This window comes from Mesocricetus auratus, unplaced genomic scaffold (assembly GCF_017639785.1).
Source record: "Mesocricetus auratus isolate SY011 unplaced genomic scaffold, BCM_Maur_2.0 Super-Scaffold_100020, whole genome shotgun sequence".
Lineage (NCBI taxonomy): Eukaryota > Metazoa > Chordata > Mammalia > Rodentia > Cricetidae > Mesocricetus > Mesocricetus auratus.
The window spans coordinates 36,462,747-36,477,629 of NW_024429201.1; the positions used below are offsets into that span (position 1 = coordinate 36,462,747).

Consider the following 14,883-nt stretch of genomic DNA (forward strand, 5'->3'; position numbering starts at 1 on the left):
TGTGTAGAGAAGGGGAACCGTGCCTGTCACACTCACACGCAGAGAAGCTGCACAGCTCTGGGAAATACAGGTGTTACCCTCTTGTGCACGCACCAGGCCCCAGCACCACTCCCCCTCCTGGCCTACCACGTCACACCTCTCGTGTGCTCACATGTTTATTGTGAGCATTACTCTTTCTTCAGTCAAAACACTCAGCCTCTGGTGTCTCTCTGCTTCTCTTCTTCCTCTGCTCTCCTTGGTTCTTGAGGCTGTTGGAAGCACCATGAGCTCCAGGGACCCCTGGGTTTGCACGGTCCCTTGGCTGCTATGCCAGAAAGAGGCAGTGATCCATTTGTTGGCTATAATTGACCACTTCCTGTGCAAGAAGCGCACTAGCAAAATCTCCGCAAACTTTTATTTCACATCTCCATCCACATTTATCTCTACACATATGGAAAGGATGAGGAGAGGAGACACAGCTTGTGAAAACTGGAGCTGACTCAGGGGCTCTGTGTGAGCCGAGTGCAGGCATGCTTCATAAGTTTCCAGTCGGGGCTGGTGCTTGTGGTATAGGAGACTATGCTCAGAAGAACTGTGCGTCTGCTGTGGTCACAGCCCTTGGTGGACGATAATTTAGCTGGCTCCATAGACCCTTCCATTGCAGCGGTATACCTAGCATGTGGCTGATACTGACACATTAGCTGGACTCTTTTTTTTTCTTTTATTCTTTGTGAATTTCACATCACGATTTCTGATCACACTTATCTCCCTATTCCCTTCCATCCTCCCTCTGCCCCTGCAACCTCCCCAATAAAATAACACTAAATTTAAAAGAAAAGCCAAAAACTAAGCAAACCAAGCAAACAAAAGAGAGAAGGGACTTCTCCTAGAAGCTCTAGTGTGGCCCCTGAGTCACAGTTAATCCTTTCGTCCATTCACCCTTCCTTGCCAGTCTTCATTGCCATGAGTCATTGGTCCGACAAGAAATGCAGGCTTCTCTCCACACGTTTCTGAGTGAATGACTTTCAAAGAGTGCTGAGACACAAGGTTCTAACTGTACAAAAATGGTTCCTGTCCTTAAATGGAAAATGAGTTTATTTATAACTATGGTCACTGCAGTTTGTAACTAATTTTCAAATTTCACAGGCAGTAGTGACCCTATTAATGTTACAGTTTGACCTTGTATAATGTGGGTGGCATTTCTCTCATATACACTATGAAGCTAGTGAGGTTATGATGCTGTTTTGTGTCTAGTCATGTATGGATACAGTATCCTACCTTGTATGTAGCAATGACTGCTACCAATGGTAGTGGCTAATTAACATTTAAAACAATATCAGTTGTGCAACTATTTCAGTTTAAGAAACATCATTGACCTCTCCCCTCTGAAGTCCATAAATTATCCCACTGATCAATTTCACTATGTAAGGCACATCATTCTGGTTTAAGGGTTAAACTTTATACAAGCTATAGGGTTATACACATGTAATTGCAGTACTGAGGAGACCTAAGCAGTAGGATCCCACACTTTGAAACAGATTGCAATGCAGTGAATTACAAACCAGTGTGGTTCACAGAGTTATCCTCTGTCTCAAAGAAACCCCAAAGGCCAACCATGGTGATGTATGACTTTAATCTCGTTACTCAGGAGGCAGAAGCTGATGGATCTCCTCTGTAAGTTTAATGCCAGACTGGTCTGCATACTGAGTTCCAGGCCAGCCAAAGCTTAATAGAGAGATCCTGTCTCAAAAAACAGAACCAAATGACTATATATCCACCCAAAATAAATAAAGCTTAAACATTAAGTAAAATGCATTTTAGTTGATTATGAAAATTACTGTATGCTTTACAACAGAAAGCCACAGTAATTTTCCTACTTTACAGCTACTTAAATCTAAACTATTGTTTCCCCTAAAGTGAGCCTTCATGAATTTATTCCTTTTTCAGGGATAGATACAGGATGAAATAAATAGGCAATATGTTCATAGTGTTTTTATCATTTATCATTTTCTTCTGTCATTTTTTGATGTTCTGGGAAATGGATACATCCACATTAATATATGTATTTCTACGTATATAGATCCACAGGTAAATAGGAAGTGACAGCATCATCTTTGGAGAGAAAATAAGTTGGTCATAAAGGTAGTAAAAGGTTAAAACATAAGCCCTGACTTAGATTTTGTTTGTAAATGACATGCAGCTACGTGGTGAATAGCGTGTTTATTCCTTGTCCGATAAAGTCAGTGCAGACAGATGCTTTTCTATGCAATGTAGAAAAGTTTTCAGTAGAGATACCTATTTATCCTTATTGGATATTGACTCCCTTTCTTTTGGATTGATTGTACCATCTGTGAATTTACAGAATGAAACAGACAGGTCATCTTCATTACTTTCCAGATAGAGTACGGTGGCTTCATTATGAGTTTACATGTCCAGGAGGAAAAGTTGGTGGAGGTAACAAGCTTGCCTTTTGCTATGGACACCGTCTCTGAAGGTGTGCTAAGAGAGTTACCCAAGGAGAGAGCACATGTAGCATCACTGGCATGCTGTCAAGTACTTAAAAAGACTTCGGAGACAAACACTTACTACTCTTACATCTCCTACATCCTGTTTCATTACCTATTTAGTCCAGCTGTGACCCAGATGTCAGCCAGCTGGATGTCTTCAATTTCCCCAGCTGGCCAGGGTCAGCTTGTTCTTTAAAATATAATTTAAGTGAACTCAAACCATAGTCATAAGTACAGTGAGTTCCCTGTGCCCATTCCAGGAAGGTCAATGACGCTGGCAGAGTGTGTCTCTTCTGGAAGCCTCTGAGTCCCTGCCTCAGCTGACTTCATACAGAAAGACAGTGAAAGACCCCATGCCACACACATGCATTCTTGTAAAAGCTGAGGTAGGGGTGGTAGGGGCGAAAACATTTCAGAACGCACAAACAACTACTGCTGGAGGCCACAACCTCACTATACTAGAACGTGGTCTCAGGCCTTGTAAGTGATAAGGAGGCCCTTGGAAGAGGAGAATCTGAAAATAACAGAATGCACAGTATTTGTTTCATCTGGTGTCCTGACAAGAAACACTACCACTGTCTAAAAACAAGAGAGGGGAAACTGTGAAAGTTTAAAAGGGAATGCAAAACAGTAAAGTGACTGTAAAAACCTAGACAAGTGTCCAGTGCCCCGAGAAGGAGGGCCACCAGAGACCTTTGAAGCTGGTGAGCTGGGAACTCTAAAAAATATGCATTGCTAGCCCTTTTTAAGGAAGCAAGGCCACATGGCCTTCATCTAATTTCCCAGGTTCTACCAGATCTATTAACAAAGTAGCTGCCATCATGTTAAGCAGCTGCCCTGATGTGCACATGCTCTCAGTCTCTTTGCTCTCCCGTTCTACTCTTTCAGAAGTTGGTCCTTGCTCGATTCGGACAGTATTCTGCCATTCCACTCACACATGTCCTACTGCCCCATATCACTTTGATGCGACCAAATACTCAGGGCCACCAGGGTTGGCTCTTATTTTGTTAGAGTGGAAGCAATTCTGATTTGCATATCTGTTTTCTGAAAGTGTGAGATATAGTTAATTTATCTTTGGCCCTTTAAAATATGTGTTACAGATTTCCTTATAGTGCAGCAAAAGTCCCACTTCACATAATATTGCACGGAATAGTGCTTTTTTTTAACAAGTGAAATGAGGCTTTAAAACAAGAAATTAGGATTGTGTTATAATTTGGGATGCACAGCGACTCTGACTTTGCCAGCCCCTTCCCACAGACTGAATGACATGAGTGGCAAGTCTTGCCTGTCATCTGCCAGGCCATGATCTTATACTCTGCTTCACTTGCAAATGCCTGTGTGTTGGAAGTATTGCTGGACTCCCTAATCCATACACATACATAATTAAAAATAAAAGTAAATCTTTAAAATAAATAATAATAGTTTAAAGTAAGCTGACATTGTTAAGGGCCTTACTCACAAACCACTAAATGGATGTAAAGAAGACACGTTTTAAGATATGTTTCAGAACACTCTGCATTCTCAAGGGAAGGTCAGAATGACAAATTTCCTTCTTGTAGAATTTCATTTGGAAGACAAAAAAGCCAAAATCCTCTGCACCTTTATACAGTTGCACTTATTTCGTCTAGGTCAAAGACCAACAATTGAATGAAACAAGCAAACATTAATGGTTTGATACTGAACACACTTACGTGCTAAAGACAGTGGTTTTGTTGTCTTTTGATTTTTTTTAACATGAGCTTCCAACAACTGGAAACTGCCTTTCACTTGAACAACATATCAGTTGTAGAATTCAGAGACAGATGAAAGACACAATAAACATGGGTTTCACTGCCTTAATTTTTTACTTGAAAAATGTCATCACAGTTGAATTTAGGAATAATTACTCGATCTATTGTGGTTTGAGCTAGGCATATTTCATCCAGAATATCATGGCATTGGTAGATAGGGAATGTAGTCCAACACCCACACTCCCCTGTAGCAGCCAACAGACAGGATTAGCTCTTATTTTGCAGAATTTCATTAAGAATTTCTTAATCCTTAAAAATGGAGCCCTAGATAGCAACAGACATCTTCTTCATTGGTCCATAGGCAAAGTGGACCTCCAGAAGGTCAGAGGTCACTGGGCATGTCTCTAGTCCTTCTGGGAGGAGAAAGGACTTCAGCAAGTGCCACCGCTCTGAGACATCAGCTTTTCTGGTTTCCTTTCTCGTGTGACTCTGCTGTGACGGTTCATTCAGCTAAAGGGTCAAACAAGTGCACAATCGTAAAGCTTTCCCTTTCTGTGTCTTCCGAACGGCATCACACGTGACCTGTCATGAGTGGTGGCTCCTGACAGTGCCCACATTCGTTACCCACACAGTCAGTAGGGGCCTAGATTTTTAAGGACGTGATTGGCAGCTCCTCCTGCTGTCCATTCTACCTGAGGTCTGCAGTACTTCCAGAGCATTCCCTTTGTACACACATGTCCATTTGTGACATTGTCCTCCTCCCTTAACAATGTAGCTTAGCTTAAACTCTTATTTAAAGATGCATTTTTTGTTATGTATGTGTATGTGTCTCTGTATTGTGGGGGGCAGGGTATTTTAGTTTCATTTCTATTTTTGTGATAAAATACCATGAGTCAAAGCAACTTGGGGAGTAAAGGGTTTATTTCACTTCTGGGCTGCATCCCTTCATGAATAGAAGTCAGGAAAGAAATCAAGGCAGGGACCATGGCAGAATGAACTCACTGGCTCGCTCCCAGGGCTTGCTCAGCAGCTGTCTTCAACAACCCAGGAACAACCTACTGAAGGGGTAGCACAATCCATATTAGTCATTCTCCAAGAAAATGCCCCACATACTTGCCTATGATGGGCAGTTAGTGTGTAGCAAAGAAATTCAGTCAATTTTCATAACTGACTTCTATTGTGGATCCCATTGTAATTTTTATTTTAAAGATAAGTGAAGGCATAGAAAGACTAAATTCTGTTTTTGAAAATGTAGTGATAGAACAGTAGCAATCTACTTTGAAGTCCTGGTACACGGATTCTATCTATACCTTCCCATACAACCTTTAAAATGACACACATGCACTCTGGATCTGCCAAGTATGTAGGATGCAAATGTCACATTCAAACTCATTTGAAAACTTTGTCATTTTCCCAAGAGATGAACTCACCAGAGAACCTCCTCAGTGATACATAAATAGACCTGTGTTCTCTGCTCTTTGACAGCTTTACTTTGTTAAGACAAAGTTTACTCTCGCATCTACATTCCAAGAGCTAGTGCAGAGAGGATGAAGTGTGCCTATGTATCTTGACCTTGTCTGAGTTAACGCTTGCCTTATCTCTTGCAGATGCTTCATTCCAAACGTCTATGCTGCCCTGTTCACGGCTGCTCTCGTCCCTCTCATGTGCCTCGTGGTGGTCTTTGTGGTGTTTATCCATGCCTACCAGCTAAAGTCGCAGTGGAAGGGTTACGACGATGTCTTCAGAGGACGAGCAAACGCAGCAGGTTAGCAAAGAACTAGGTTTGCATTTTAGAAGTGGAACCCCTCAAGGAGGGGAATGTCATGGAGTCTTTTTGTCTTCTGAGTTTCTTGTTGCTTTGTTTTATTTTGAAATAAAAGACAGGGATGAAGTTAGGTGCAGCTTTCAGCACTGAAGCCTGGCGTTAAGCTAAGCTCGGAGTCTAGTACTTGCTTCTTCCTGGCAGCTCTCGTCCTGAGGGTTTTATTGCTGTTTCCAGTTTCCCTTAAGGTGTCACTATCCAGGCCAGTGAGTCACTGGCTTCGGGAATCACTTCTCAGGCTTTCCCCAAGTTAGGCAATAACAACCTGCATTCAACCTGTGAAGTCATTTCACTTCCTGCAGATCCTGAGGCTTCAGAGTCAGGCCAACGCCCATGGTGCTCAGCAACATGGGATTTTGCATGTGGCTGGCTTTCTGAACATGCTGATGGGTGCTTAAAAACATGTGTAATCAGACAGCCTCCTAAGTGGCTACACATGTCTGTTACTTAAGATTGCAACTCTTTCCAGCTCGCACTGGCTTCCAGTGTGGCTCGGTTTTTCCCCCTTTGAATCTTGCTCAGCACAGGATTTATGATTGGGTTGCTGTTCCCTAGGAATTCCCTTAACTAGAAACAATAGCCACACATTTACAGACAGAAGCAGTTACTTAAACACTGGGGTGGGGAGGTACCCCAGGAGATTGAGGGGAGACTCTTGAACTGGAAGGAACATCTCTTGGGTCAGTGATCAGTCCTAGGCTTCTGAAAAGCTAATGTCAAATGAGTGGCCATCTTGGGGTAATTAATCACAATGTAAAGGCTTGTCAGAATTTACGAAGGATACTGAACAGGAAGGCCCTGAAATTGTGTATAATACAACATCAAGGGTTCTGTAGCTATTGTCACTTAAGAGATGTGACTGTGACAGGAGCTGGCTTTCCAGCCCCTAAACTGCATCCGGGTGCAAATTGTTGCTTATTCATGAGATCTGCAGCATCTGGCAACTTGCCAGCTCTTCTCCCATCTCATTGCCCTGATAATGTGTAGAGAGAAGTATCTGTAGTCATGAGTGGCCTTACATTTATCAATACAAAGGTAATATTTGATGTGGAAGTCCCACTTTTTCTTAGCGCCTGGAATGTTTTCACTTACCTTGTGATTTGCTGTAGTAAAATGCCCATTATGTTTTAGAGGGGAAAAGGGGTTTTTGTTTTGTTTTTTTCAATCAACTGTCTTTTGTTTAGTCATGATGTAGAAGTGCCAGTGTTGTTAGGTGTGGTGGCACATGGCTTTAATCCCAGCACTTGGGAGGCATAACTAGGAGGATCTCTCTGAGTTTAAGGCCCACCAGGTCTACATAATGAGTTTGAGGATAGGCAGGGCTATGTTGGGATCCTGTCTCAAAAGAAAAAAAGCGCCAATGTATCAGTCTATCTGCTTTATCCATGGCGATAATATGAAGACCTAACAGAGCCAGCCTATCCTTTAAAGACCCGTCTGCCCTGAGCTTCTTAGTTTTGTCCCATCACCAATGCCGTGCTCTGGTGATGGAGCACAGATCCCTTGCACACTGAACACGATGGCAGATGTACCACCACAGTTGTATCTCACCTAGGGAACCCACTCTATAAGGACATAGTAACAGAAGCATGGCTTTATGTAGATTTTCTAAAGCGAAACATGCATGCTTTTCTGACCCCCTATGATTCCTGTTTCTTTGTTTGTGTTTGGTTTTTGAGACAGGGCTTCTCTGTGCAATGGCACTGCTTATTCTGGAACTTGCTTTGTAGACCAGGCTGGTCTCTGTAACGTGTATTCTTACCGCCAGCTGCCTGGGTCCCTTTGACACTTTAGCCCCCAAATAACACATGAAACACTATATTAATTATGAAGCTGTTGATCATTTGCTTGGTTTCTTATTGGCTAGCTCTGACTTAATTATTAACCCATAACTGCTAATCTGAGTATTTCTATGTGATCTTCTCTTACCAGAGAAAAGGGTCCAGACCTCTTCCTTCTCTGGCATCGTACATTGTGACTGACTGTGCCTCATTTCCCAGAATCCTCCTCGACTCCTAGTTCCACCTATCTGGCTTCCCTATTGGCCAACAGTGCTTTATTCAACAACCAACAAGATAAACATACACAGAAGGACTTCCCCCAACAGGTCTCAAATTCACAGAGATTCCCCCTGCCTCTGCCTCCTGAGTGCTGAGATTACAGGAGTGTGCCGTCACCTGCAGGCTCCTGATCCCCCTCTTCTAATGATAGTCCAGTTACTGCCTCATGCCTTGGTTCTTTACATCTTCTGATCAGTTTTTCTTCATCTAGTCTTGTTTTTGTTTTGTTTCTCTGCATTCAGTACTCAGCGGCCTGTGCTTCAAAACTATGAAGCAAATATTTTCACTTTCCATCTTTGAGTTTGAGTTTTCTCAGTGCTCAACACAAAAATCCTGTTTCTGGCATCTACGAGAGTCCCCATAACCCACTGCTCCCCCCATAAATGGGTACTATTTGTCCTACATCCTGACCATGCCAACCTATTTACTTTTTCCTAAAATTATGAGATACAGCTTTCTTTGCCCTGTAAGGAACCCTGTTAAATGAGATGGGGGTTTCTGGATGAACAAGATAAAGAGGTGAATGTGGTTTCTCATACTCCCAGAATCTTCACTAATTCCTAAAATGATCCCAAATCCAGTTTAAAGTGGTGTAAACGCAAGTTAATTTCTCTTAGTCTCGCCCCATCCCCTTAGAGGAAGCCTGAGATCCTTAGGCATCACACTCTACCCATGAAACTCTGTGGTCACCTCTTTCAGCAGCACTGAAATGAGAGTCACTCCTTTCCTGTGCCTTGATTGTCCTCATGTGTGTCGTCACGACAGCCCTTGTCATAGAATGTGTCTGTGGCTTGTTTAGCTTTGTGTGGTTAACTTTATATACAGCATTCTTAAGAACAAGGAATTGTCGAGATTTATTTATGTATCCCTGGCATCTTTCAGAGTACTCATTGGATAGGAAGAACATGGTTGATATTCTTAAATAATTGAATAAATGAATAATTATTAAGGTACTATAAATCCTGTAAGTGGGTATCTTAAACATATCACAAGAAAAGGCACTGCTGCATCATCAAAAGTGGAATTAAAATGACTTGTCTTGTTGGTCTGTTTGTCTATATTCCATTAAAAATAGTGCCTAACTAGCACTCTGTTTTTTTCTGCCCCGTCCTTGCCTTCTATGTGTCTCAGAACTATGTTCAGATTTACTCTTTAATAATACATTTGAAATCCATGGTTACTCCACTTAATGTGCCCCATATACTGCAAATCAAACAAAACAAGATTTTTCATACTCTAATCAGGAACATTTAATATATTGCTTGAATCTTCTTGTTAAAATTGGATTGTGCTGACCTTTAAAATATTCAATTAAAGTAGCACTGTAAATTAGTATTTTACCTTATTACTCTACTCTATAGATAGTAGCTAAAGATAACATATTAACAAAAGAATCTTAAACGTAAGATGAATATATCTCTGTGGATCAGAAACAGAGAAGAAGCATAAATTTGTCATCTGAGTCAAAATCCTAGTATTTCCTGAGATTAAAAAGATGTGGATACAAACTCTCATCCTCTCTGGTGGTAAAATGGAACCTATAAGATTGTAACTCATGAAGTAAGATGCAGACAATGAATCATTCATGACAGAAGCCTGTGAATATGTCAACCCAAGAAGACAATCACATCTCATTAAATACCAGGGCCAAGCTCTTCAGAGTTAGAGACAATATCCATGTAGCTATAATGTAACCATGGAAAATAAAGGACCACGACATCAAAATACTCTATGAGGGTTCTGTGACTGTTTAGGAGAGGCAACAACAGAATCATTTCACTGTTCTATAGTATTGTGTGGTATACTTGTAATGTGGTTTATATTATAATATGCAAAAAACTGTCATTGGCTAAATGGTTTGAAATTCCACAACAGTCTATTCATGAGTTGTCTCCGCTCTGCTGTATTCAGAGTTAAGATAAACTTCCAGTACTGTGATGGCAATCATTGAAAACTTGTGATGAATATAAAACATTTTATCACATCTTAAAGTTAAGTGACTTTTTTATTGCTAATATTAAAAAAAAACAACTCAAATAGAGTTCCCAGAAACTCACTGAAATCTAAGCGAATAAGAGATAGATGAAATAGCTCCTGGAAAACCAGACACTCTCCATGTTGTCACCTGCAGGATACTGACTGCTTGCTTCCCTCCTTTGGACACGGGTACTCCTTTCACTTTAAGGGGTACCCTGCTTCCCCTCCATAAATCTGGGTTGGCTTTGGTCTTGTTTACACCAGTCTCACGGAAGTGATGCTGCCACACAATGGGTCCATCTTGTCAGAGGACTAACAGTTCTAACTGTCTTTACCTTGGAAACCAGCCACCATGAGTGTTCACTTATCCTGAGACAACCACACGGGTAGAGAGACCAAGCTAGCCAATGGAGAGCTAGCATGTAAAGAGAGATGTTTGGCCATCATGCAGGGTTTTTTGGGCATCTGAGCCTTGGTTCTGGATATGTGTAAAGAAGCCACCTTGTAGGACCAGCCACACTGGACAGAAAACATGCCAACAGCAGCTGCAGGAGTGTGGCAAATAACTTGATTTCAAATGACTTAGTTTTGTGTGGCTTTGTTACAAATAGTTGGAACCTTTAGATCAAGAAGCCTCATGTTTCTCATTTCAAAATTATGTATTGCTGCCATTTTAACTTTTGCTTGCCGGAGCATTCATGGTTTTAAGTAAAATTTCAAAAACAATCTGATTTTTTTAAACTCAAGTGGTGTGGTTTACACTAAAGCAAAGATAGTACCTTTACCTAGAACTGCACCTGTGTGCTTGCCTGGAATCCAGAGTGACCAACTCAACAGGTTTTCCATGGCCTTAGTGGTTGCGGTCTCCTTCCCTTTTTACTGCTAAAAAGAAAATGAAAACACAATGCCAGGAGACCTACGGGAAACCCCAGAGCTCTTCTCTATACAATGAACGTCTGTTCTCTGGAGTCTTCCCAGGGGCAGCTCGGCCTTCCCACGGTTTGATAGAAGTTGGTGGGGAAAATCCCAAATGTTCCAGGAAACACTGTAGATGCTCCTCCTCCATGACCTCAGTCTTCGGAGATTCAAACCAGAAATCTTTGAACCCAAAATGCAAGGTGCAGTTAGTGCTTGTATTTGTTTGTTGTATTGTATTTGTTTGTTTTCGCACTTAGAAATTGATATTAACCACTAAAGACTGCTAGACCAGTGTTGGGGTATACCTCCTGCTGTAGCGTGCTGTCACCGTCCCTGGGTTTAATCCCCAGCACCATAAACAAACAAGCAAAGCCTCCTAGAATGATAGCCTCAGGAATTTCCTATGCTTACAAAATAAAAGAGTTGGACATTTAAAATTCTGCCCAAACCCCTATTTTCACATGTACCCAAAGAAGTAGAGGGGCTAGGGGGCTTGATCTTTCTAGAACTCACAGTTCCTTAGTATCCTTTTATTACACAATTAAACAATTTCTTATTAATGTTTTGAGTGATTCCCAGGAAGTATTTATTCCTCCCCCATCTCTTCCCAGATCCACTCCCCACTCCCTACCCACTCAGCTTGTTCCTGAATATCTTTATCCCCCCACCCCCTATCCCCCCACGCCCCCACCCCCTGGCATCTTATCTCTTTATCTCTTACTCCCTGTCACTTACTCACTGATGACTGACAAAGGTAGCTTCCCTATCAGATAACCAAACAAATATATTCTACTTCATATATTCATAAAGTGTGCAGTAGTTGGACTGTGCCTGCCTATAAGTAACAGGGATGAGATTCTGAGTTCCTTGTCTACTTCATGGCCGCCATCATCATCATCATCATTATCATCATCATCATCATCATCTCCCCTGCCACTAAGATTCCTCGTCTGCCAGGCAATGTGCTGAGAGGTTATGCATAGAGAAAGCTTTTATCTCAGACTTTCCATGAATCCCAAGAAAGAAATTCTGCTGTTCCTACAGTCAGACAAGAAAATCCAGGCAATGTGTGACTGGGGAAAGTCCTATAGAGACAACAGTGTTAAATCATGGAGTTGGCATGGTACTTGCTCTGCTGAGCCACGATGGCTGCCACCACCTACACTGACCCCTTAGCGTTTTGTTATCAAAACTGCCACTGATAATCCCAATCTGTAAACCTTAATTTTAAAAGATGTCAATAAAGATAGCTATTAGATTATTTTCCCCTGAGAGAGAGTGAAGGGATCGTGGCTGGAAAATTATACTTTCTGCGACTTCATTTTTTTATTTCTAACCAAAACCTCTCCCTCCAAAATATCCAGTTTTTCTCAGTATTCTAGTTGATCCAGCTGCTATGCTACACGTGTATTTTATGGGATTTCTTGATTGATGAAATGCCAGCATCTTAGTGTGTAATAAACTTTCTAGACTATACCAAGAGCTTGAAATTTGTTATGTTTTTTATTAGTTTAGTATCATTCAGTATGTAATTGGCATAACACCAGGAGATGCTTCCTTTAGCATACGTGTCAGATAACCTTCCCTTTCTTTCCCTGTGATTATGCCTGGAGGATTGGGCAGCTCTGGCTCCCATGCGGGATATCATGGCCTTTAAATGAAAAGAAGAGGCATTTATTCTCACAGTCACAGGGGCCAGAAAGTCCACGATGAAGGTGCCAGCTGATTTGGATGCCTAGGATCATCCTTCTACTGTGGTCTTACTGTGCACTCACAGAAGAGAAAGAGAAATTCCTCCGGTATCTCTCCTTCTAAGTCAATAGCCCCATTGTGGGCGCTCCACTGATCACATGATAGTTCCTTCCTGGAGACCCAGCTCTAGGTTACCACCATCTTGGGAGTTAGGCTTGCTACATGTGAACTTGAGGGCTAGAAGACACATTCCACCCGTGACACCATCTCATAGTGAGGACTCTTGCCACTGTGTGGAGACTGGTGTTCTTGATTCTTATTTGTCTCTTTTCTGTGCTGAAGCATTCCAACATGCAGATTGGCCTTGCCATTAAAATAATCTAATGGTGGCAATCCTGGAACTTTAAAGGAAAACCCCGCTCCTTTCTCAAGGAGCCTCTCACACTTGAGTCATTCTTACAGCCTTACTGCTACCTGCATGCAGCATAGTTTCTAATACATCTGGATTTAATACCACTAAGCTCATTATTGCTTTCTGAGTTTACTTATGTTGGTTTCAGAGAGGATAGAGAGTGTAACTGTATCTATTTTTTTAGTGGGGCAGGGGTATTATACATGTACGTAGACCATAGAGTGTTTGTGGAGGTGGGAGAACAACCCTTGGGAATTTTTTCTCTCTTCTCATCTTATAAGATCTGGGTATCAAACAGATGTCAAGTGAGAGCGTAAGCACTTGTACCTGCTGAACCAGTTCACCAGTCCTCGGACTGATTTATACCTTGCTTTCCACTTTTAGGGGGCTTTGATGGAGGGTTAATGGAAGATATAGACTATGTGGTACACAATTAAAACCAGTATCTGTGACTATCAAGTACTTTTGTGGCTAAAGATGATTCTTACTGTGATGCCACCTCTTACTAACATGGTGTATCCTCATCATGCTACATCATGTTTGACCAGAGAAGCAATAAAACATTCCCCATTGTTCATCATGCACTTACTGAGTTTCAGTGTATTTCCTCCTTGCTCATCTCCAATTCAATAAAAAATTTAAGATTCAATTTTCCTGGTGGCATACTCTACTTTTTAGAAGGATTTACTCCTCTTCAGTTATCTTTCAAAAGTTGCCAATGAGTCATTGCTTTCTAATCCTCTGAAAAGTCTATAAAACAATTATTCCTGTTTATTGCTTTGATCTGGAAGCAGTTTTGAATGGATGACGGCACTCTTCCATTTAATTCCTGGCTAAGGAAAAGACAGTTCCTCATTTTTAAAATATGTCTCTCCAGAATTAGAATTTACACTGTTGCCAACGAATATATATAAAACTCAGCTAGACAGTAGAAATACCAGATTTTTGAGCCTGTTTTCTCTTGGAGAGTTTGTATTCTGACACGGTGGTGAGCACCTCCGCTGGCTTCCCCAGTGTAGTCTGTTAATTACAGCTCTGCCAGGTTCTTAGTTGCAGATCCTACTGTAACTTTTTCCATGTACTTTTTATTGCCATTCTTACTATTTCAAATCCTTCCTACTCATGATTCAGTATTTACATTGCTCTTTATAGAATTAGGCCTTGAAATGGTGGATTGTGTGGGTAGTCTTTAAATTGATTGACTATTGAAATATTTAAGAACAGATCTAGGATTAAAGAAAAGTGGTATATGTGGGGGATGATGTTCGTTTTCTGCATTTGCGGTCATAATTGTTTAATAACAGAAAGTAATGCAGAGTCCAAATAAAGAATAAAGTGATTAAATAAAAACAATAAAAGATAAAGTAATGCAGAAAGTAATTGTCAGCCAATTAGTGGTAGTCTGTAATGGATACTAATTTTTTTCTAAGCAACGTTAACTGGGCAGAATCAGCTTCCCTGAAATCTTTGGACTATCTTTAATTGTTTCCCCAGTAATCTTTGAACCAGTAGCAGCTTCCCTTAAGTGTTGCATTTGCTGCCTTCTGTCTCTATAAGAGTGAAAACCAGCGTCCTCAGTTTTCCTGTCTTCATCTGCTCACCATCGTTTGTAGTTGCCTACTTACGCTGCCCCTCCCTTCTTACCAAGTAGCTGCTTCTGGGTTTCCCCATCCTCCCATCTCTGTCTTCCGTCTGTTTTTCCTTCTCTTGGAACTAGTTGTTGCTGAATTTTCCACAGCTGTCTTACAGTTCAAATCCCAGTCCTCTGGGCCTTACCCACAATGTA

The 14,883-nt window shown here is 41.3% G+C and overlaps 1 protein-coding gene across 1 annotated transcript in view; it reads left to right on the plus strand.

The window, feature by feature from the left end:
• Adgrv1 (adhesion G protein-coupled receptor V1) overlaps positions 1-14,883 on the plus strand; it is a 518,174-nt gene that overhangs the window by 425,920 nt on the left and 77,371 nt on the right. The window contains exon 85 of the mRNA XM_040729011.1: positions 5,824-5,981. Within this exon, the coding sequence (XP_040584945.1) occupies positions 5,824-5,981 (158 nt within the window). The remainder of the gene's footprint in view (positions 1-5,823; positions 5,982-14,883) is intronic.